Raw genomic sequence first — 22,313 nt, forward strand, 5'->3', positions numbered from 1 at the left:
TACTCATTTTAAGTACAACTTTGCCTGTTACGACTCTGATTAGACTGAGGTAAGTAAGAGAAAAGAAGGTGTTGTTTTACTATAAATATAGGATAAGGCAAGGCTACCCAGTTGGTATATCATGGATGGTGCTGGGGGTGCTACAGATGGATTACAGGAGTTCATATAGGAATGTTGAGATATTGATCTCCTCCAGCTTCAAGCAGCCTCATCTACTTATCTGATCTGCACTGTGTGTAAAAAAGATTTGGAAGCACTGTGCTAAGGAAATCCCTTTTATGGTTTGGTTTATAGTCAAACTTAAATTGACATAAAATCACACCTCTATTTTTATTAGAATGCAAAATAACAAAACAAAAATTAAGTTCTTTTTTTTCTTTCTTGCTCATAGACTTTTTATTTTTTCCCCCAGCGTTATCGGTACATAATTACATACAACATTGTATGAGTTTAAGGTGTACAATGTGATGATTTGGTAAATATATATATTTTGAAATGATTAAATTCTTTATAAACAAAAACTTTGGATTCGTTTTTAACCATTGCTTTTTGGGATAGATGTTATTATTTCTAAAATAAAACCCATTAATTAAAAGCAGCTGAAGATTAGGTCATTTATTTGTTGTCTTTGTGTAAAATCTGAAATCATTGGGAATGTAGCTATTAACATTTGAATTCTTGCAGAAGTGCTGGCTGTTCCATAAGTCATTATCATGAAATAGGGAAAGATCTAGATTAAAAGAACCAGGAAAATTACGATGTTAATCATATAGGAGTGTGTGACATTTCCCCTTTTCTTTTATTGTGAAATATTATATAATACCTATATTAAAGCACACGAAACATTTTTGTACAACTTAATAGATATTTATAAGGTGAAAATTTATTAATTATCATCGAGGTTAAGAAATAGAGTAGTGCCACACCAGTTTGGAAAAACCAGTTGTAGTGGAACTTAGTGGGTCCATTGAAAAATTTGAATACAATTTGGGTTTTAGTTGAGATAAAAACTCACTGACATGGACAGATGGAGGCCAGTGAATGAAAAAGCAGATCAGAAAAGAGCATTTATAGTATGGTTTCATTTTGGTGAAAGAAACAACATATATGCAGCATGTTGTTAACTGCGGGAATCTCTGGGTTGTGGGAATGTAAAGTTTTTGTTGTATGTTCCTTTTCTAATCTTTAAAATGTGCATGTATTGCTTCTGTAATAATAAAAGCATAAAAGGAATACCTGAGATTATATCATAACTATCTGGCCCAGCATTGTGTCCTGAAGTATCCTCTAGTGGGGTGTGACATCCCAGAATATTTCAAAAGATAGAAATTCTGGTCTCCCTTTTGTCCCACTACTCTCCCAAACAATTTTCCATTTTTATTGGGTCGTTCATTTCCTTATCACCTATCCTAACTTCATCATCTACCACTTAGATCCATTTGCTTGAAATTCTCCAGCAGATTATGAGGCCTCTTTTCTGTCAGTTAAAACCAGAATCATGCATCATGGCTTGGCGGTGTCATCTTACAGAATTGCAAGAAACCTTCCCCAAGGCGGTGCTTAGGTCTGAATACCAGTTATGGAAATGAATCATGTAGTCTTTCCACATTGGGGAATTCCGATGCTCAGTTGGTGAATATTGCACAGTGGCCAGGAAGTCACACAATTTCACAATGGGTGTGGCATGCCAGCTCCCATCCTCAGGGCCAGGCAAGGGGCTTCCTGCATGTGGCATGCTCCCTCTTCTGGAGAGCTGTCTGATGGTCTCAAGCAGGTTGTCTGCACAATACGTTGGCAGCAATTTGCGCAAATGGTGCAATAGAAACCACCCTCTATTTTTCGTTAAAGGAATGTTAAAGCTTGAGTGAAGGCCACATGGGCAGCTTTGAAGTGGAGGCAGGCATCTCCATGGAAGGGGTTTATGACGTTTGATGTGCACCTATGAGGGGACTGCAAGCTGGTCACATAGGTGATATTCGTGAGGTTCCTATTGTTATAAGAACTACAGGCATCAAAATTTAGAGGGACTCAAGAGATCATATAATTCCACCCCCTCTGTTACAGAGGGTGAAACTGAGGCCCAGAGAGGGGAAAGGGATTATTTAATAAAACCAGAGTTCAGACTAGAGCCCAGGCTTGCCCATCTCCAACCCAGTGCTTTTTACCCTCTACATCAGTGTTTGCAAACCTGTCTGTCGGCTACGACTCTCAGGAGTTATCGCTATGGATCCAAGGATTTGTATGCCCAACAAGCATTGACAGTTCTCCAGAAGTAGAACTCAATCATTTGAGAGTGTGTAGCATTTTAAAAACTGTCAAATAAACGTGCAAAAAATATATACAGCCAATTTAATAATAAATCAAAACTCATATGGTCATTGCCTGGATCCGAAGGTAGAACACTGCAAGCATTCAAGATGTTTTCCTGGGACCCTCCTTAATCATAACCCATCTCTGTCTCCCTCCCCCAATGTAGAAGTAACCTCTTACTTGTCTTCTGTAATTCTTATTTTCTTGCCTTAAAAAATATTTTTTCTAACCATTCCATAACAATATTTTTGAAGCTTATACGATTGAAACCACATCAATTATATTCTTTTGTGTTTTGCTTCTTCTGTGAGATGTATCCATATTATTGCATAAAATTAGAGTTTATTCATTTTCATTGTGTCAGAATAGATCATGGTAAGACTATATTAAAAAATGTCAGTTTCATTGTTGATGGACTTTTGGATTGTTTCAAGCTTTGAGTTTTTCTTGTTCATGTCTCCTGGCACACATGTGCATACATTTCTGTAGAGAAGACACTTACCAGAGGAATTGCTGGATCACACAGCATGCATATCTTTAGCCTTGCTATAGAATGCCAAACTACTTTCCAAAGCAGTTTTAACAATTTATCTCTCACCAGCAATGTTAAGAAAGGGCTCCTCATTCTAAAAAGGTGGTAACCGTTGTTCTAGGAATGCTTTCCACCCACTTCTACTATATGGAAAAGATTTCAGGCCATCTCAGCAAGAGAGCTTGGTAATAAATACAATGATTTTCAAAATGATTTTTATATACAGAAGCCCTTGTTTAGGCATAAATTTGTAATGGAAGATCAATATATTTATATTGATTTTATATTGTTTGGACAGATAGAAATGCAGTTGTTCTGGTTGAGAGGGAAGTGTTTGAGCTCAGAGTACCACCTTCTGGGCTTCAGCCCAGTGTCTGGTACATGGTGTAGTTATTAGTAAGGTTGTCTGAAAATGAAACAGATTTCGCCAGGAAGTAGAGTTTGCTTCACTGGAGGTGTGGGTGTTTCATATCGTGAAAGAAATGTAGGATAGGATCTCTGACCCTTCCCTCTTTCAGAATTCAGATAGCATACTTCCCCCTCTTTCATTTTCTAAAATCCTAAGGTAAGTGACAAATAATCATACCTGGGGATAAAGACCAATAAGAATCCTTGAGGATACAATCAACTGTCAAGATAAATTCTCCATTGATCAAAGAGTGGAAGTCTGACTTTGGAAGGAGATCACTGCTTTTTCCTATGCTTTCTCTCTTTCTGTGTGCCCTTGTTTGAGAATTCTCCTCAGATCTCAGATTTCTCCTCTTGAAAAATGATGTTTGACTGGATGTTTGCTAAGATTCATCACATGCTAACAGTGTCGAATTGTCATTCTTGGCCTCTCTGTTTAGGAGTCTAGTAATATTCAACAATGTAATTGGAGCCATTTGTTCAATCAAAAAATATGAGTGGGCCTCCTGTGTTCCAGGAAGTGTTCTGCTATGTGCAGGGATCCAGCGATGAACAGGACAGACCGAAGCTCTGCTCTTGTGAAACTTACATTCTATGAACCAATCATAAAAAAATAAACAAATAAGAAAAATATCAGATAAAGATAAGGGCTTGTAGAGATTTAAAAAGGATGATGGGAAGAGAGTGATTGGGCATCTTCTTTAGGCTGTGTGGTCAGGGAAGCTGAGATCTGAGTGAGAAGCGGGTGGAAGCAGCCGTGTCAGGGCGTCCATGAGGGTTTATCAATTAACTTTAAGTCTAACTGCCTTCATAATAAGAACAACTTCTATTTGAATCATGCTTTCACCACTGTTGTCCCATTTTATTGTCAATAACAGTTTTGTGAGGTAGGCATTAGTGCAATTATTATTTTCTAGGTGGGGTAGGGACTTCCGGACGCTAAAATTAGTAAGTGGCAGAAGCAGGTCTTGAACTCAGTGTTTGCTCTTTACATGTGGCGTTTCCCCCTGCTCTGCCTTGTCTTGGGTCTTTCTCCTGTGCACTGAGGAGGCTGCCCAGACCAGATGGTGTCCTGGATACCGATCTATCCGAGTTCTACCTGTCTTACACTACTCAGACATCACCAGCAAGAGAAGTTTTCATTTCAGCATCACATGGGAATCTGGAAAATGCATCTTGCCCAAGATTACCAGACCAGAAGATTAAGATGTTGATTGCAGAAACCACCTTCTGTTAGCTGGGTGGAGTCCTTCTCTCCTATTTCCTCTCTCTCTGCAGTTTGAAGCTTGTGAAAACCTGTTTAAGGGGAACCTAAGAACCTGTCTGGGCAGTGCATCCATTAGCTCAAATGTGAACCATCAGCAAGAGTTCAAGCACTGCCCCTGGTGACACCTGCCAAATGAGACTATCAGAGAGCAGGGGAGGGAGTGTCTTCATGAGAGACAGCCCTATGGGTAGAAAGAGTTTTCCTTGTGACCTACTAGCTGGGTGACTCTGAGGGCCTTCCTTAACCTCCTTGAAACTTACCTTTCTCAGTCTCACCCCCAGCTGATATTACCTTCCTTGTAGGGTTATGAGGATTAAAACAGAATATGGAAAAACGATATTTAGGGTGATTGGGACATAATAACAAGTTATTATTCACACGAACTGTGTGTTTCATGAGCTTCAGCCAAGTTTGGGTTCACAGTTATCCACCGGGCAGGGTAGCACCACCCTGCCTGCCACTGATGGGTGGGACAGGTTGCTTTTCTGCCAGCCCACTGGTATGACAAGGGGGAGTTTCCACAGCCCAGGCTGGCAGCCTCCTGGGCTGAGAAAGGTAACCCTGATTAGGTCAAAGGACACTGAAGCCCCAAGAACATCTTCCTGCTTCCATAACCAGACTGCTGCCCAGCTGGAATGGCCACAGGCAGAGGCCTCTCTGTCCCTGACTTTGCCCGAGGACCCCAGCTTTATGAAAGTTGCAAGAGGTTCGCTTGCTGGTTGTGGAGGGGGAGAGATGTAGGTGTAGTTTTTAAGGGTTCGACAAACTCTCTTTTGATCAATGGCTAGCTGGAGTAGAGGACATGTCTTAGAATCCCAAAGTCTCACCCAAAGTTGTATTCTCTGGCCATATAGGACGGGGTTAATTGGAACACCACAATACACGGACCTGTGCTACCTGAAACTCACATTTTGTTCTTTGGTACACTCCATGTTTCCAGACGCTGTCCCTTTGCTCAAGTCTTGTTCTTCCTACCCTCCTTTCCCAACTACTGAAGTTCTAACAATTCTCCCCAAGTTCACCTCAAGCCACAATCCTCCTGGCAAGCTTTTTCTAAGTATCATCTCAGTTGGGTATCATCATCATTTTAAACTAATAGCATTTTTCTCTCTGGGCTTTTCACATGACACTTCATATTTTCTGCCCTGAATTGTATTTTTTAATCCATCACCTCTCCCGTCAGCTCCTTGAGGGTGGGAAATTTATCTCTAACAGACCTAACTTACCCATGGCCTTAGACACAGTAGACAATATAAATTGAACAGAAGCAAAAATGCCTTGAAGACTTTACGCTGGGGATGCAGCACCTAAACATTTTCATGTGGAGTTCCTTGGTTCTGGGGCCTGACAGAGTCATTCCACTCTTTCCCATAGCAGTCTTGGGAGGTAACGCTGAACAAGTAAACTGGGAGTCAATGGTCAGAGAGGGGGCACTCCAAAGCTAGGAATAAGAGAGAAGTGAAATCCCAGACCTGAGAATGAAACTGAGCTTAGTGACATTCTAACTTTCTGCCACAGGACAGTGAATGGCAGCCAGGTCGCTAGACTCCCAAGGATCCCCTCCCTCAGGGCTCACACTTGCACCATTCAATGCATGTCAACACTGTTCATGGAAAATGGGACTCGGTGTTTAAGTAGTTATTGTTGCAGGGTATTTCTTTATATATTTTTAAAATCATTTTCCTGTAAAGTAATTTCCAAGACCAGGAAATTAGCACAGCTCACCCAAAGGTAATTGTGAACTCACCTTTTGGTCCAGAGCAGGAGCCTGGGTGGCAGATGTCCAAATCAGTTTGTCCCTTCCAGCCCAGGCACCTGGTTTGTCTCTGTTGAATGTGAGGAGCGTGGGAAACTCAGCCTTACCTTTGGCATCTTTTCAACTCCTGGAGACAGACGATAAGGAGGAAGAAAAAGAAAAATTAAAGCACTTGTTCAAGAAACCTAGCCTTAGAGATTAAGTGTGACGTAAATGATGAGACTAGTTAACATTTCCTAATGGCCCAAGGCACAGAACAGTGTCTGGGGATTGCTTATGCCTCCTTTTTTCTTTGACCCCCAGTACATTGATTTAATTTTTAGAATGCCCAAAAATAGGATATAGTTAAACTTCTTGGGATAGGACAAGGAAAGTAGGGTTTATTAATTTTCATTTCCTCTTTCTCTTAATCCTTCCTTCCTTCTTCCTTCCTTCTCTCTTTCCCTCAGTACAATCACTCATTTATTTATTCACTCATTCAGTGCCCACTACGTGCAGATCATGTACTAGGTGCCGGGTAAACAGTTTTGGAGGAAAAAACTTGAATGGATCCTAAATTGACAGAACTTAAAGCCTTGTGGGGACAGAAAGGAAGAACAGTTAGAAAAGCAAGCAAAAAAATACTAATTGCCAGTTGGGAAAATGCCAGAAAAGTATTATAAAGGGTGTATGAGATCAGGGGCTTATAACTATATAGGAGATTGGCTAAGGCTTCTCTGAGAAGGAAACATTTGAAGGAGACTTAAAAGGATGAGAAGTCGCCAGGCAATGGAAGATCCCGAGGCAGGTTAGGGCTCCATGAGTTTAAGGAAACGTCCTTGTGGCTGAGGCAGAGTGAGATAGCGGGGTGGTTCTTTTCGGGGAGGGAAGCGGGTGTAGTCCATAGGGGCAGCTGGATTTCTCTCTTAGCTCCTGTTTCCTCGTCTGCAAAATGACTTCCTATGACCACTACTGATCTTAGGGCCATTTGGCATTAAGTGCTTATCCTTGTTTACCGTAGATTTCAAAACCAAAATTTTCTAATTCTCCTCTGGGTGCTGAGGATGGCGTTCTAGGCACTAGGGCCTAGAGACCTGCTTAGGTGGGGCAAATGCCTACAGCAGGCTTCTCAAGCTCTACAATTTTGGGCCACATAATGTTTTTTTTGTGTAGAGCTTTGGGGGCAGCTGTCCTCTGCATTGTAAGATGTTTAACAGCATTCCTGGCCTCTACCCATCAGATGTCTGTAGCACCTCTAACCAAGGTGAGAGTGACTTCCAGCCATTGCCAAATGTCCCCGGGGGGCACAAGATAACTCCTGGTCGAGAACCACTGGCCTACAGAGAGAAGTTGTATCTCCAGTGAACAGGCCCAGGATGAGATGAGAAATGGAAGCTGACATAGAGCCTCAGTGTTGGGGAAAAGAGAAAGTATGGCAGAGACCATGGGAAATGGGGAACACCTGCTCGTTTAAAGGGGGGCATCTCTCACTTGCTCTGGCTGATTCTTCCTTTTTTCCTTAAGACTTCAGGTTCTCCCAATTAGTTGTCCATAATCTTTGGTTCATGACACACTCGTTCTTTGCCCATGCTGTATTGCATTAATTTAGTTAGTCATTTAATTAACACCTTATAATAATGTGATGACCCTACCACTCAAACAAAATCTAGAATTTTGACAATAACCTACATTTGACAATGTGTCCCCTCTTTCTCTGCCTCGCCCCAATAGAAGTAACCATTGTCCCGTACCATGTGGTCATCATTCCCTTGCCTTCCTTTCTATATAGTTTTCTTTTATCTAAGCAATCCTTAAAATATTCTTAAAATTTTAGTCGTTTTTAACTTTATAAAAAGATTATCATGCTGACGTAAGTAAGCCTTTGCACTGACTGTTTTCACTTACTATTGTATTACTAAGAGTCATCCCTACTCTTGGGTGTTGCTGGGAGCTGATTTGTTTGAAGTGCTGTATCAGATCTTGTAGTGTGAGCACATCACAATGCATCATCCTCTGTCTCACTGGGTGGTGTTGGGTTAGTTCCTGGACTACTTTGTATTTGTCTCTTGGTGCTCCCCAGAGGATTCTTTTTAAAAAATTTTATTTATTTATTTTTATTGAAGTATAGTTGATTTACAGTGTTGTGTTATTTTCAGGTGTCCAGCAAAGAGACTCAGTTATTCATATATATATCTATTCTTTTTCAGATTCTTTTCCCATATATGTTACTACAAAATATTGAGTATAGTTCTCTGTGCTATAGAGTAGGTCCTTGTTGTTTATTTTATATATAGTAGTGTGTATATGTTCCTCCCAGATTCCTAATTTATCCTCCCCCCACCTTTCCCCTTTGGTAACCATAAGGTTGTTTTCTGTGTCTGTGAATCTGTTTCTGTTTTGTAAATAAGTTCATTTGTATCATTTTTTTAGTCCCCAGTTGATTCTTACAGTGCAAGAATGTGAGTACAGTAAGGTCACAATTTCTGATTAATTTTAAAGAAAAGGTAGAACTTTTATGTGAAAATAACTGGGGGACCAATTTAAAGTTTTAAGAAATACTCACCAGGCCAACGAGAAACCTGTCTGCAGGCTATTCTTTTTGAGCCTCCAGTTTAAGATTAGGTCATTCAGGTTGAGAATTTCTCAGCTGGATTGAGAAGTTAACTTAACTTAGAGGACACTTAGGAAATCATTCTTTAGCACAAAAGAGTGGGAAACAGGAAATGACCCAGGCAGAAATTTGAATAGAGTGTGTGGTGAAGATCGGCAGTGACGTAAACTACCTTCCAGTAGCACAACTTGTTGTACTGCATGGAAATTGTAGCAAAACATTCTCTTCACTCCCAACATTTGGAAATAAGGGAAAAGAGCTTATCTTTAAGGAAGTAAACTTTTAAAAAATGAATCATTTGAACTTTCCAATGTTTAATGAAGCCAGTAGAGAAATGCAAATTGTCTTAAAGAGAATAAATGGCTCTCAGGCCAACAGGATCTGACTGTAATTGATTGAATATATTTAAAGAAGGCATGTCAGTCAAGGTGAGAGAATTCATCAGAGAAGATTCCAGAGCCCAATTTAGGCACTGTGCTTGCTTACAGCTCCATCGGCAGGACAGTCACAACTGTGGAGATGGTGCTGCTGGGAAGAGAACAAACTCTTAATACCTGAGTGTGTATTTATCTGGTCCATGTGACAGGTACATACACCTCCCTCTCTCATGACACCCCGGTTTCTGAGACCTGGTTGATGTGAGTATTCTCTGGGAGAGGTGTTCTCCTGGAAGCCTCTGGAACTAGAAGGCCGGGAGCCATTCTCAGGACTTGGTGGCTCCCAGGTGATAATATCACCCGATGGAGCTTTTTGGAGTCAGTCACTGCTCTGCTTTTGTTGTCACCCTCTCACTCTCCCCTGCATTTCCATGAGTTCCTGTCTTCACACTTCTCCATTCACTAAGTGCTTACCTAGTGCCAGACCCCAGGTTCACATAAAGAGTGTAAACTCTGAAAGATCAGCCTTGATTTAGCCTTATGAACCCTCTAGGGCAGGGTCTTTTCTAGATTCTGGGAACCCCCTGAATCTCTATGGAGAACTTTATGTGTGTGTGTTTCTGGGGAGAGGGTCTGTAGACTCTTAAGAGGTTCTGTTGGCTGAGGTAGTTTAGATCATTGCTCCGGGGAGCATAGTTTGACTTCTTGAGTATAGGGGAGAAAGGAGAAGGCCTGTACACCTGGAAGACAGACTTTAAGCTCTTAGGGGTGCAAAGGATGTAGACGCCCTGGGACAAAGGGAGGAGGAGAATCTGTGGGTTGGAGGGGGATGATGAAAGTGATAGCACGCTATTCCGTAATGCATGTAGACTGCCATGAGGGTAATATTCTTTGGACATTTTCCCAACATGTTTTTTTTTTTTGACTGATTGACTCCTTTTTGTGGGAGGAAGGGTGGGTGGAGTGCAGGGTAGCAGGGGCAGTTCTCCCAAGCATTTCTGGAGACATGGAAGGTACTTTATAATGCGCGAAGGAAATTGCTATGGGGTGACAAGAAACAGCACTGGACTAAGTTTTGCAATTTTAAACCCAGTATCTATGAATAGTCCCTGCAATGTAATTCACCTCAAGTCAGTACAGTTCAACTCATTTCAACAAGCAATAATTGAACACTCCTTGTCCACATTATTCCAGCTTTTCTACTGAAAATTTGGCAATGGGTTATGGGTCGTGAGCTACTAACTGGTGTTGTGTCCACAGGCTGAGAGCAAGCAATCTTTTAGGGTACCACTCTGGTATCACTAGGGGGTATTCATGTGTCTTTCCTGGGATACTTCTGGTCTACCTGTGTTGTTATTAATAGCACCCAATTCAGATGACAATTTATATAGTCACCTCTCTCTATAACACCTGTATTGCTCTAAACGTGTTTAATCTGTTTATGTGCCTCTGGAGCTTCCCATTAAACTAATGAGCTTCTTGAGGCTGGAAGCATTGTCTCATTTATCTCTGTGTCTAGCACATGCCTGCTATTCTCTGGACACTTAAAAAAAATATTTCTTCAGTTGAACTGAAATTAAAAACAGAATGAAGAAGGGCCTTAGAGTAGAAATGGTCAGCTCACATTGTCTTCCGTGTGCTGCTGAGGCCCGGACTGGAGGCCCAGCTCTGAGTCACTTATGAGCATCGTACATTGGGAAACTTATTTAATCTTTTTCAACAAAAGGAAAGTGTGTATAAAGTGCTTGGTGAAAGACGTTGCAGTGCTCCACCAATGTTAGCTGCCGTCATTGTTTCCAAATTATTAGTTGTTAATAATAACTATTACTATAATCACTTTAAATTTATTTATTTATTTTTAGCTGTGTTGGGTCCTCGTTGCTGTACATGGGCTTTCTCTAGTTGCGGTGAGCCGGGGTTACTCTTCGTTGCGGTGCACGGGCTTGTCACTGCGGTGGCTCCTCTTGTTGCGGAGCACAGGCTCTAGGCGCAGGGGCTTTAGTAGTTGTGGCATGTGGGCTCAGTAGTTGTGGCTCACGGGCTCTACAGTGCAGGCTCAGTAGTTGTGGCGCACGGGCTTAGCTGATCCGTGGCATGTGGGATCTTCCCGGACCAGGGCTCGAACCCGTGTCCCCTGCATTGGCAGGAGGATTCTTAACCACTGCGCCACCAGGGAAGTCCTATAATCATTTTAAATTCCAGTTTTCTTAGCTGGAAATGGAAGGTCATCATTCCTGCTTTACTTTGATAATGAACATGAAGACACTTTGGAAACTACATAGAGCTCTCATTGCATAGCCTGTAAAAGAATGCACGTTGACAGGGAGGTTTGTGCTTACAGAACCGGCATAACTTCGGCATATTATATGAGGAGCTAGATTGAATGGCAAGATAAGCAAGCTGTTAAATATAATATTTTTAAAAGACGAAAAACTGGCCAGATGGGGAGGGTGGGTAGAAGTTGATCTGTTCCAAAGTGTAGGAATATAATAAAAGCACGTGGGAAAAGACAGTGGGATGGACTCAGGACAGGTGTCTGGAATTTGGAATTGGGACCCTGCTTGGTATGAAACCAGCAAAGCATTGCTTCTGTCATGGTGAGGGGACAGAGCATCCCAGGCTTGGCATCTGGGGAGCAACAGCTTGAGTGTGGGACAGAAGAACATTTATGTCAGGATAGACATTCTGCTTTGCAAAATGAGTCAAGAGCTTGCATTTCTGAGGTGAGGTGAGCATTTTATCAAAGGCATGCCTAATGTGGACACTACCTAAGGAAGCCATTCGGCACCTGCGTGCACTGCTAATAAGAGAAAGGAACCTAGTAAGTACACATGAAAGCAGCTTTCCGTCAAGGATCACAGAAACTTTTCTGATAATATATCTTTACCAAGTGAGACAGAGAAGTCGGTGGATTTAAAGATGCATGTTCCAGATCCCTTGTTATCCTAACAGGCAATTCTAACAAAAACAGAACTATTGACACTAAGAATTCTTAGCTCTAAATGCCAGTAGACCCAGGGATCAAATTTCAGGTCTATGTTAGGGGAAATAGTAAAATAGTAGCAGCAGCAGTAAATGTTTACATAGCACTTATACATAGTAACACACAGCAACCCTGGGAAGGGGGTACTATCAGCACCCCCATTTTATAGATGACAAACTGAGGAATACGGATGTTAACTAACTTGTTCAAGGTCACAGCTAGTAAGGGGCACACTAGGCTTTGAACTCAAAGTGTTTTGGTCCAGAGAATGTGCTTTTAACTCGGACACTCTCCTTCCTCTCAACTGTAGCCATTATAACCAGTATAAAGTACACCTATGACTTTGTGGGATATAGCTGTGGGACCTAGGCCATAAGCTTCAGGTGTGGTTTTCCATTCTGTCCCAGGCTTTCCTTGGAAGGAAGAAGTTTGTCCAGATTATACATATTAGAGGTCGGTCTCTTATCTTTTTGTTATTTGTACCCTCATGGCACATAGCAGCTGCTCAATAGTTGAAATAAACTAAATTGTCTCTGTGGTTTTTTCCCCTTGATGTAAAATTCTTTTTGTTATTAAACAAGAGAGGAGGGTAGGAAGGCATAGCTCCCTCTACCATAAACCCTTAAAGGCAAGCTGGGATTTAGTTGTTCATCCTCTTTTGGTCAAACACTTTCACCAAATCCTGACTCCAAACTCAAGGCCTTTTCCAACCCCTCTTGCCCATGATGGTTCCCTGGTTCCAGCCAAGGGAATCATTCATTGCTGCCATCACCCAGTCCTTCTGTCACATGGCTCATGGTCACGTCTGTGAAGGCTGTGGATTGAGTTCAAGACTTGAAGGCTGACAGATCTGGGTCTGAATCAGGGCAGCAGAACTTGCCAGCTGTGTGGCCTTGGACAAGTCATTACATTCAGCCTTTCTGAGCTAAACCTCATCATTTATGGAGCGAGGGTCATATTATCCTATTCAGGAGATGCTTGAGAGACTGAAACCAGATAACATATCACGTAGTATAGTGTTTGGCATGGGGTAACCACGTGCTGAAATTGTAGAAACTGAATTTCTCAGTTAGATTACAACTTCTTGGAGGCCTGAGATCATGTCTTATGAAGGATCTTTGTCAGGGATCCTTCTTCACTTCCTTAACCCCTCACTCTGTCCTCCCCTTACCTTCCTCAGCTTCTTCACTCTCTGCCCCTCCCACCAGTTTCATCACCAAAATTCCAATTTGTTCATTTGTTGTTTGCTGTGCTTAATCAATGTTTGGGGTCATTTTGGTTCTGTCCCAGGAGATATTTGGCTACCGGACTCAGAGCTGCCGGAAAACCCTCTGCCTTGCTGGATCTATCTTCTCCTTTGGGATCCTCCCCTTGGTGTTTTACTGGAGACCCGCTTGGCACGTGTGGGCAAACTGCATCCCGTGTTCCTTGCAAGAAGCAGACGTCGTGTTGCTGAGGACAACAGTAAGTGTGTACCTGGTTCTGTACCTGGTGGCCCTTTTTCCTGGACATCTTGTTATGGGATGGTTGTGGGGAGATGAGCACAAGGCAGGCGGCAGCTGGATATCCAGCCTCAGGCTCCATCACAGCCTTACATTTACTTACCAAGAATTCAATAATTTGTGTATGATTGGATTTCATTAAGAAGACCTAATTCATAGGGTATTCCTTTTAAAAGTGTGATTTTAGTGAATGTCGGAATAGGGAATAACCATGTTAATAGCTCAAAATAATAGTGTGAAGTAGTTAAGTCAGGCTATAGGTTATAACGTTCATACTCTTCCTTCTCCCCACCCCCATCCTGACACATCAATGCCTATCCCAGCCCCCCTCCACTGGAGTATCCCTGGGGTAAGGGAAGGTGGGGAGGAGGTGGGAAGTGCCCCTCTGAGGAGGATCCTGTCTTCCCCTGCTCCTTTGAGAGAGCCATGGTTACCGATAGGAGTCTGTTGCATCCTGTAGATACGCTAGGGTTTAAAAGTTTGGCCATCTTGTCCCTGAGTAGATTGCCGCTTTCTGCTAATACAAGGTCCTGGTGTTAGGGGAGTTCCCCTGTATTGGCTCTGATAACACTTCCTTCTAGCACTCATTACACTTAGGCAAAGTGCATTGTTCCTGCTGGACTGTTAGCTCCACCGTAGAAGGGACTATCTCTAACTTGTTAACTGCATCCCTAGTTCCGGCACATGGTAGGGATTTCATACATATGTGGTGGCTGACGGACTAAAGTGGACATTCCTCTTGATAGAAGTCAAAGTGTAGTCTCACAGAGGATCCTTTTCGGGCTGACTTTTACTGAGTGTGTCTAACAATGCGTCAGCCCAAATGACCCAGAATGACAACCAAATTCTTGATAAATCAAACTCTGCTGGGCTGTTAGCTTCTTTTTTTTTTTTTATGTAGCAACCTCTCTAGATAAACATTCTATTCATTTCAGTGAGAGAAGAGGATAGCAACAAGTCTTATAACTGACCCCCAATTTTTTTCCCCACGTTTCAATCTGAGTTGGAGCTAGACCTCAATGATACTGGCAATTGGATGAAGTTTGTCTTTGTTGACCTGCTCCCCCTGGGGTCAGCCCCATCCCTCATTTCTGGCTCCTGGTCACTTCAAGAGCCACCCGTTCTATGTCCCAGCTTAGCTGACATGTGGACCATATTACAGGTGAGAGCTGAGGCAGCTCCACCCAAGTTCAACTATAATTTAACTCAAGATTCTTGGAGAATAGACTTCAAGACATTAAGAAGGCAAGATGGTAGTGGAGTCAGAGCATCTCATTTTGATGATGTTGGGTTGGGAGCCCTGCTCCACTGTTGCCTCAAACCATACTTCACGAAGACTCACAGAATACGCATGAGAGAAGAGTGCCTGGCGCTCACCAAGGAAGATCTCGTCATTTGATTGGGGAGGAAATGGGGTCTGGAGAGGGTGCATATTTTAGCCACACTCCTTGATAAGTTAGGGGCCTCACCAGGAAGAAGTACCATATATCCCAGTTCCTAGTTCAGGGTTGTCCCCTCACGACTGCACGTAGATCAGTGGTTCCCAAACATCAACCAGCATTAGAATCATCTGGAGGGCTTATGAACAGATTGCTGGGCCCCCCTCCCAGGATTTCTAATTCTTTAGATTTGGATTGGGGCTCCAGAGTTTGCATTTTTAACAAGTTCTCAGATGATGCTAATGCTTCTGGTAAGGGACCATACTTTGAGCAAAACTGCTGCAGATCGTCATCACTCCCACTGATGAGCTTACTTGGTCCTTGGGAGAGGAATAGAGGCCTGGGCATTTGCTTTATGGCTCAGCCAATATATATTTATATGGTTTCAAGGGGAATGATCCAGATTTAGCAAAGTGTTATAAGTGGTCCTGCTGTATACAGCCCTAGTGTCTTGCTGGAGCAGGGGTAGAGAGATGTTTGTTTTCTGGGGATCAGGATAGGGATGTAAGGACTTATGGAAGACCACATCTTTGGGATACTTTCATAGTTCGACCCCTTCCATGTGAACTTAAGGACCTATGAGATTCTTATTGTTTGGCATGAAAGGAGGATTTGGAAAAGTACTTCACTCTACCCTGCAGGTGCTTTCATTTCGCCCAACTAGTTCTCAGGGAGCAATGCTTTTGTTGCAGCAGAAACAACCTCAGAAACAGAAAAGCTTTCAGCCTTTCAGAATATATCACCAGATTCTTCAGATCTGAGAGCATCTGGTTGGCTGAGCTATAAGCTCCGAGGTTGCTGGCAGAGTCAAGGCACAGAGGAGCAAGAGGAAATGAACAAGGAAATGGCAAGGAAGGGAGCAAAATGAAAGAAAAGGAGAGGGAAATAGGTAAAAGAGAAAGAGGGGGAAAAGAGAAAGATCTAGTAAGATACAAGCTACTGTGTATGACATAAACTACTATGATACACAACAAGAATGTATTGGCAGGCCTTCCCTGGTGGCGCAGTGGTTGAGAGTCTGCCTGCCAATGCAGGGGACGCGGGTTCGAGCCCTGGTCTGGGAAGATCCCACATGCCGCGGAGCAACTGGGCCCGTGAGCCACAATTACTGAGCCTGCGCGATTGGAGCCTGTGCTCCGCAACAAGAGAGGCCGCGATAATGAGAGGCCCGCGCACCGCGATGAAGAGTGGCCCCCACTTGCCGCAACTGGAGAAAGCCCTCGCACAGAAATGAAGATCCAACACAGCCATAAATAAATAAATAAATTAAAAAAAAAAAAAAGAATGTATTGTACAGCACAGGGTATTATAGCCATTATCTTGTGATAACTTTTAATGGAGTATGACCTGTAAAAATACTGAATCACTATGCTGTACACCTGAAGTTAATATAAAATTGTAAATGGACTATACTTCAATAATAAAACCTAAAATTTACAAAGGAAGAAAAGAAGATCTGGTAAGAGTGAAAGAAATTAAAAAATGTCAACCAACACGGAGCTGGTCCATTTTGGGATTTGGAGTCAAAAGTTTTGACTTCTAGTCCCAGCACCTTAGACACATGACACCTTAGGTTTGTTACTTAACATTTCAGGACCTCAGTTTCTCTATTTGTAAAATAGGCCTAGTAAAAGCACTTGTTCTTTCTTGGGTTGGTGTGAGGATGAAGTGAGATTACATATGTAAAAACCATTTACAAACTGTAAAATGCATCATCAAAGATAATTTTGATTATGTATGCGCTTTTGATATAGCAACATCACAAGCTTGCTGTACAAAAGGGCTTGCGATAGCCTAGATGCACCCATGTATAATGGCCCTGCTCATCTGGATGCTGTGTCCTTTCCTCATTATCCAGGGGGCCTGGCACTTCCTTCCAGGACAGGAGACATGGGGAAGATGCCCTATAACTAGGAATCCCCAGCACTCATATGGGCTCAGGCAGGTCACCTCTCCTAGTTGCACGTGATCAGCTTTGAACTGGACGTACAGCAGAGAGATTAAAAAGGCATCGGTGGCTCAGGGAGCTGCATTCCATCACCCTGCCTCTTTCTTTGGCTCTTTGAAAGTCTATTAAACCTTTCTCCCATTTCACTGCCCTCTGCAACTAATCAGAGCTATTGAAACCAGCTTCAATCTTGTCTTTTTCATCTTGATTTCAACCTTAATTTTTAATTACCTGCTCTTGTGCATCATTTTAAATGGATTTGCTATGCCAGAGACTCTCCAAATAAATGAGGTGCTAAATTAGTCTTTAGGTAATTAGATAAGAAACCGATTATTTCAAACACTTTTACTATGTGAGTCTTAGATAAAAATAAGCTTTGAGAGTCAATACTTTAAAAGTCTGCTGTAAGGTTATTTGCATTAAAATGACACCTTAAGAAAGATATTACTTGAATTATATTATAATAGCTGGACAGTAAAGATTTCCCAGTAAGAAAGACTGGATGACTCTTCCCTGAGAATGTGCTGCATACCTGTTTTCCGTGTAATTAAAAAATCAGTACTTGGTATTTATCATCAGTCTTACACTGGTAAGATTACAGATCATTATCCCAGATACTGATTAGGTAGTCATTTTTTAACATTAAAAAAAAATAGTAACGTGATGTACTGACTGAAAGTCTTCAGCACCTAGTTTATTTTCTGTTCCCCTCCTCTTATTAAGCACCTCTAAGAGTGAGATTTTTCCAAAAGATAAGAGTAATTACATTTCTATTTTATAATTTAAAAGTGCCATTTTATTCATTATTCATCTACTTCTGAATTTTAACCAATATCTGTAGCGATGCCACATTTCTATGCAAATAACGTGATTTATATTCACTGGTGTTTTGAATTCAGATGCTCCTGATGATTTTCGTAGTTTTTATCTTTATTATAATTGCATATACATTTTTCCTTCACTGTCACTGTATGTCACATGTTGCCAAAGACTCACAATGTTCAGAGAAGAACTTTGTGATGATTGGCTATTAGGCCTGACTCCCGGCATTTCATTTCAATGTTTTAATGGGGAACATTTCCCCTTCAGTTTCACCTAAAGATGTCAGTGGTAGGGGCTTTAGTTTAAAAACTTAGAAATCCCCCAAATCAACCACGCAAATGGCATCTTGGGTCCACCAACCCACCAGCATACTCATCAGATACCAGCATTTGTGTTCATGTTTCCTGGATCCCTTACTTCCTCCCCTCCCTCCTCTTCTGCAACCTGATCTCTCCAAGCCCAGGCTACACACATTGGCACCACTTTCTAAGGGAATCAGACAGTTTGTTTTGTCTATGCTCTTACTCATAAAATTTCTTCTGATATTCCCTATCTCCCCCATTCATTCATTCACTTATTCATTCAACAAGTATTTATTGAGTACCTGTCAAGTACCAGACATTGTTATAGGCACTGGGAATACAGCTATGAACAAAACAGATGGAAATCCTTCTTACAGAGGGACATTCTGGACAGGACTCAACTGATAGACACTTGTACACACTCATACACACATTCTCTCTACAGTAAACATAGACAGTAGGTGTTCTATCTCTACTTATTAAAACCTACTCATTCTTCAGCCGTACACCACCTTTTCTATTAAATCTTTGTTGATCCATTCTCTGCCCCAATACCGGAGGGAATTAATTGCCTGCCCTTCCTTCTCTCCTAGCTCTGTATTTGCCAGCTCTGACTGCTGTAATGCTTTCTGCAGCCTGCCTTCTATTAAAATGCTATTTGCTCTACATTTTATAAAACAGCATCTCATCGATTATATTATTTACTTCTCATAACAACCCTAGGAAATGGCATTATCATTTTTATTTTACAGATGAGGATACAGAGAGGACAATAACTTTGCAGCCTAGTAAATGTCAGCCAGCATTGCCCTCTCCCTTCCTTTCTGTCTCTTTCCCTTCCTCCTTCCTTCATAAATTTGATGAGCACATGTTGTATGCCAGCCACAGTGCTATCTCATGGACAGCGCAGGGGGCAGGGAGTATAACAGTAAAATCAGGGTTCTTGACTCCACAGAGTTCGTCAAATCAACTACACAAAAAAATGCAAAAATCCAACTGTTATAAATGGTACTTAGGAAAGCTTCGTGGTTATTGTATGATTATAGACAAGGGATTTGATCAAGTCAAGAAAACCAGGAAAGGCTTTCCTGAGCCATCAGAGGATGATTAGAGAACAGATGTGTGGACACAGCGGGGGGGTGGGGGGAGTTGGGGGGTGTGGGCGGGGAGAGGGTGTGGGATGAATTGGGAGATTGGGATTGACATATGTGCACGGCCATGTGTAAAACAGATAGCTAGTGGGAACCTGCTGTATAGCCCAGGGAGCTCAGCTTGGTGCTCTGTGGTGACCTAGGTGGGTGGGATGGGGGGGAGTGGGGTGGCAGGGAGGTCCAAGAGGGAGGGGATATATGTATACACATAGCTGATTCACTTCATTGTACAGCAGAAAGTAACACAACATTATAAAGCAACTAGACCCCAATATAAAAAAAAAAGTTGATGGTGGCTGGTGGAGAGGAGCATATGGGGAATGGTCCAGGTAAAGGGGGTAGTGTGGACAAAGAACTTGAACCTGTCTTCTGACTCTCTAAGCCCAGCACTTTCCCCCACTATGCTACATTCCTTTTTATAGCTTTTTCTCCTATTACACTAGAAGCTTTTTGCAGACAGTTGTCATGGCTTTTCATTCCCCACAGCACTTAGCACGTGTCCACAGTGAGTGTTCAATAATTATTTAATTCAATTAAATAAATGAATTAAATCTGTAATAAATGGTCTCATGGTTTCTACCAACACTTTATCACAAAGACCCTAAGATGAAAAGTCACGATTGAGAATGTAAGAGAAGATAGTATGATTCTTTTAGGTACTCATTCCTTCTTCTGAATCTTATTCCCCCATACCCCCCCCTTTTTTTCCCCTAATACGTTTATTTATTTATTTATTTATTTTTGGCTGTGTTGCGTCTTCGTTGCTGTGCACGGGCTTTCTGTAGTTGTGGTGAGCCGGGGCTACTCTTTGTTGCGCTGTGCAGGCTTCTCATTGTGGTGGCTTCTCTTGTTGGGGAGCACAGGCTCTAGGCCTGTGGGCTTCAGTAGTTGTGGCACATGAGCTCAGTAGTTGTGGCTCACTGGCTCTAGAGCAGGCTCAGTAGTTGTGGTGCACAGGCTTCGTTGCTCCACGGCATGTGGGATCTTCCTAGACCAGGGATTGAACCCGTGTCCCCTGCATTGGCAAGCGGATTCTTATCCACTGCACCACCACAGAAGTCCCCCCCCATCCCTCATTTTAAACCATTTTTTTGTTAGGCATTCAGTCGGAAATCCCTGAGATTCTATGAGCTGGCTTCTCACAGATGATTTTTTCTTTTAAGACAAATAGTTCTGAGGCCGTTATCTATTATAAAACAGGGCTATTTCTATTGTGATTTATAGTTTGCAAAGCTTTTGCATATATATTGTCTCATTTGGTCCTTACTAATAGAGATTATTTTCCCCCCATTTTACATTGGAGACATGAAGAAGTTAAAAGAAATGCTCATGGTGTTACAGCTGTAAGCAGTGAAAACAAAATATATGCTGAATTGTTCAGGATTTTTTTTCTTTTTTTTTTAACATCTTTATTGGAGTATAATTGCTTTACAATGTTGTGTTAGTTTCTGCTGTATAACAAAGCGAGTCAGCTACATGTATACATATATTCCCATATCCCCTCTCTCTTGCGTCTCCCTCCCACCCTCCCTATCCCACCACTCTAGGTGGTCACAAAACACTGAGCTGATCTCCCCGTGCTATGCGGCTGCTTTCCACTAGCTATCTATTTTACATTTGGTAGTGTATATATGTCCATGCCACTCTGTCACTTCGTCCCAGCTTACGCTTCTCCCTCCCCGTGTCCTCAAGTCCATTCTCTACCTCTGCGTCTTTATTCCTGTCCTGCCCCTAGGTTCTTCAGAACCATTTTTTTTTTCTTTTTTTAGATTCCATATATATATGTTAGCATACGGTATTTGTTTTTCTCTTTCTGACTTACTTCACTATGTATGACAGACTCTAGGTCCATCCACCTCACTACAAATAACTCAAATTCGTTTCTTTTTATGGCTGAGTGATATTCCATTGTATATATGTGCCACATCTTCTTTATCCATTCATCTGTTGATGGACCCTTAGGTTACTTCCATGTCCTGGCTATTGTAAATAGAGCTACAATGAACATTTTGGTACATGACTCTTTTTGAATTATGGTTTTCTCAGGGTATATGCCCAGTAATGGGATTGCTGGGTCATATGGTAGTTCTTTTTTTAGTTTTTTGAGGAACCTCCATACTGTTCTCCATAGTGGCTGTATCAATTTACATTCCCACCAACAGTGCAAGAGGGTTCCCTTTTCTCCACACCCTCTCCAGCATTTATTGTTTGTAGATTTTTTGATGATGGCTATTCTTACTGGAGTGAGGTGATACCTCATTGTAGTTTTGATTTGCATTTCCCTAATGATTAGTGATGTTGAGCATCCCTTCACGTGTTTTTTAGCAATCTGTGTCTCTTCTTTGGAGAAATGTCTATTTGCGTCTTCTGGCCATTTTTGGATTGGGTTGTTTGTTATTTGATATTGAGCTGCATGAACTGCTTGTATGTTTTGGAGATTAATCCTTTGTCAGTTGCTTCATTTGCAAATATTTTCTCCCATTCTAAGGGTTGTCTTTTCGTCTTGTTTATGGTTTCCTTTGCTCTGCAAAAGCTTTTAAGCTTCATTAGGCCCCATTTGTTTATTTTTGTTTTTATTTCCATTTCTCTAGGAGGTGGGTCAAAAAGGATCTTGCTGTGATTTATATCATGAAGTGTTCTGCCTATGTTTTCCTCTAAGAGTTTTATAGTGTCTGACCTTACATTTAAGTCTTTAATCCATTTTGAGTTTATTTTTTGTGTATCGCATTAGGAAATGTTTTAATTTCATTCTTTTACATGTAGCTGTCCAGTTTTCCCAGTGCCACTTATTGAAGAGGCTGTCTTTTCTCCATTGTATATTCTTGCCTCCTTTATCAAAGATAAGGTGACCAAATGTGCGTGGGTTTATCTCTGGGCTTTCTATCCTGTTCCATTGATCTATATTTCTGTTTTTGTGCCAGTACCA

At 41.8% G+C, this 22,313-nt stretch overlaps 1 protein-coding gene across 10 annotated transcripts in view; it reads left to right on the plus strand.

The window, feature by feature from the left end:
* Positions 1-22,313, plus strand: part of ATP13A4 (ATPase 13A4) — a 139,033-nt gene that overhangs the window by 21,967 nt on the left and 94,753 nt on the right. For all 10 annotated transcript variants that reach the window (XM_082393121.1, XM_082393125.1, XM_082393123.1 and 7 more), the window contains exon 2: positions 13,514-13,687. In XM_082393121.1, the coding sequence (XP_082249247.1) occupies positions 13,514-13,687 (174 nt within the window). The remainder of the gene's footprint in view (positions 1-13,513; positions 13,688-22,313) is intronic.

This window comes from Balaenoptera borealis (assembly GCF_965194805.1).
Source record: "Balaenoptera borealis genome assembly, chromosome: 5".
NCBI classification, from domain to species: Eukaryota; Metazoa; Chordata; class Mammalia; order Artiodactyla; family Balaenopteridae; genus Balaenoptera; species Balaenoptera borealis.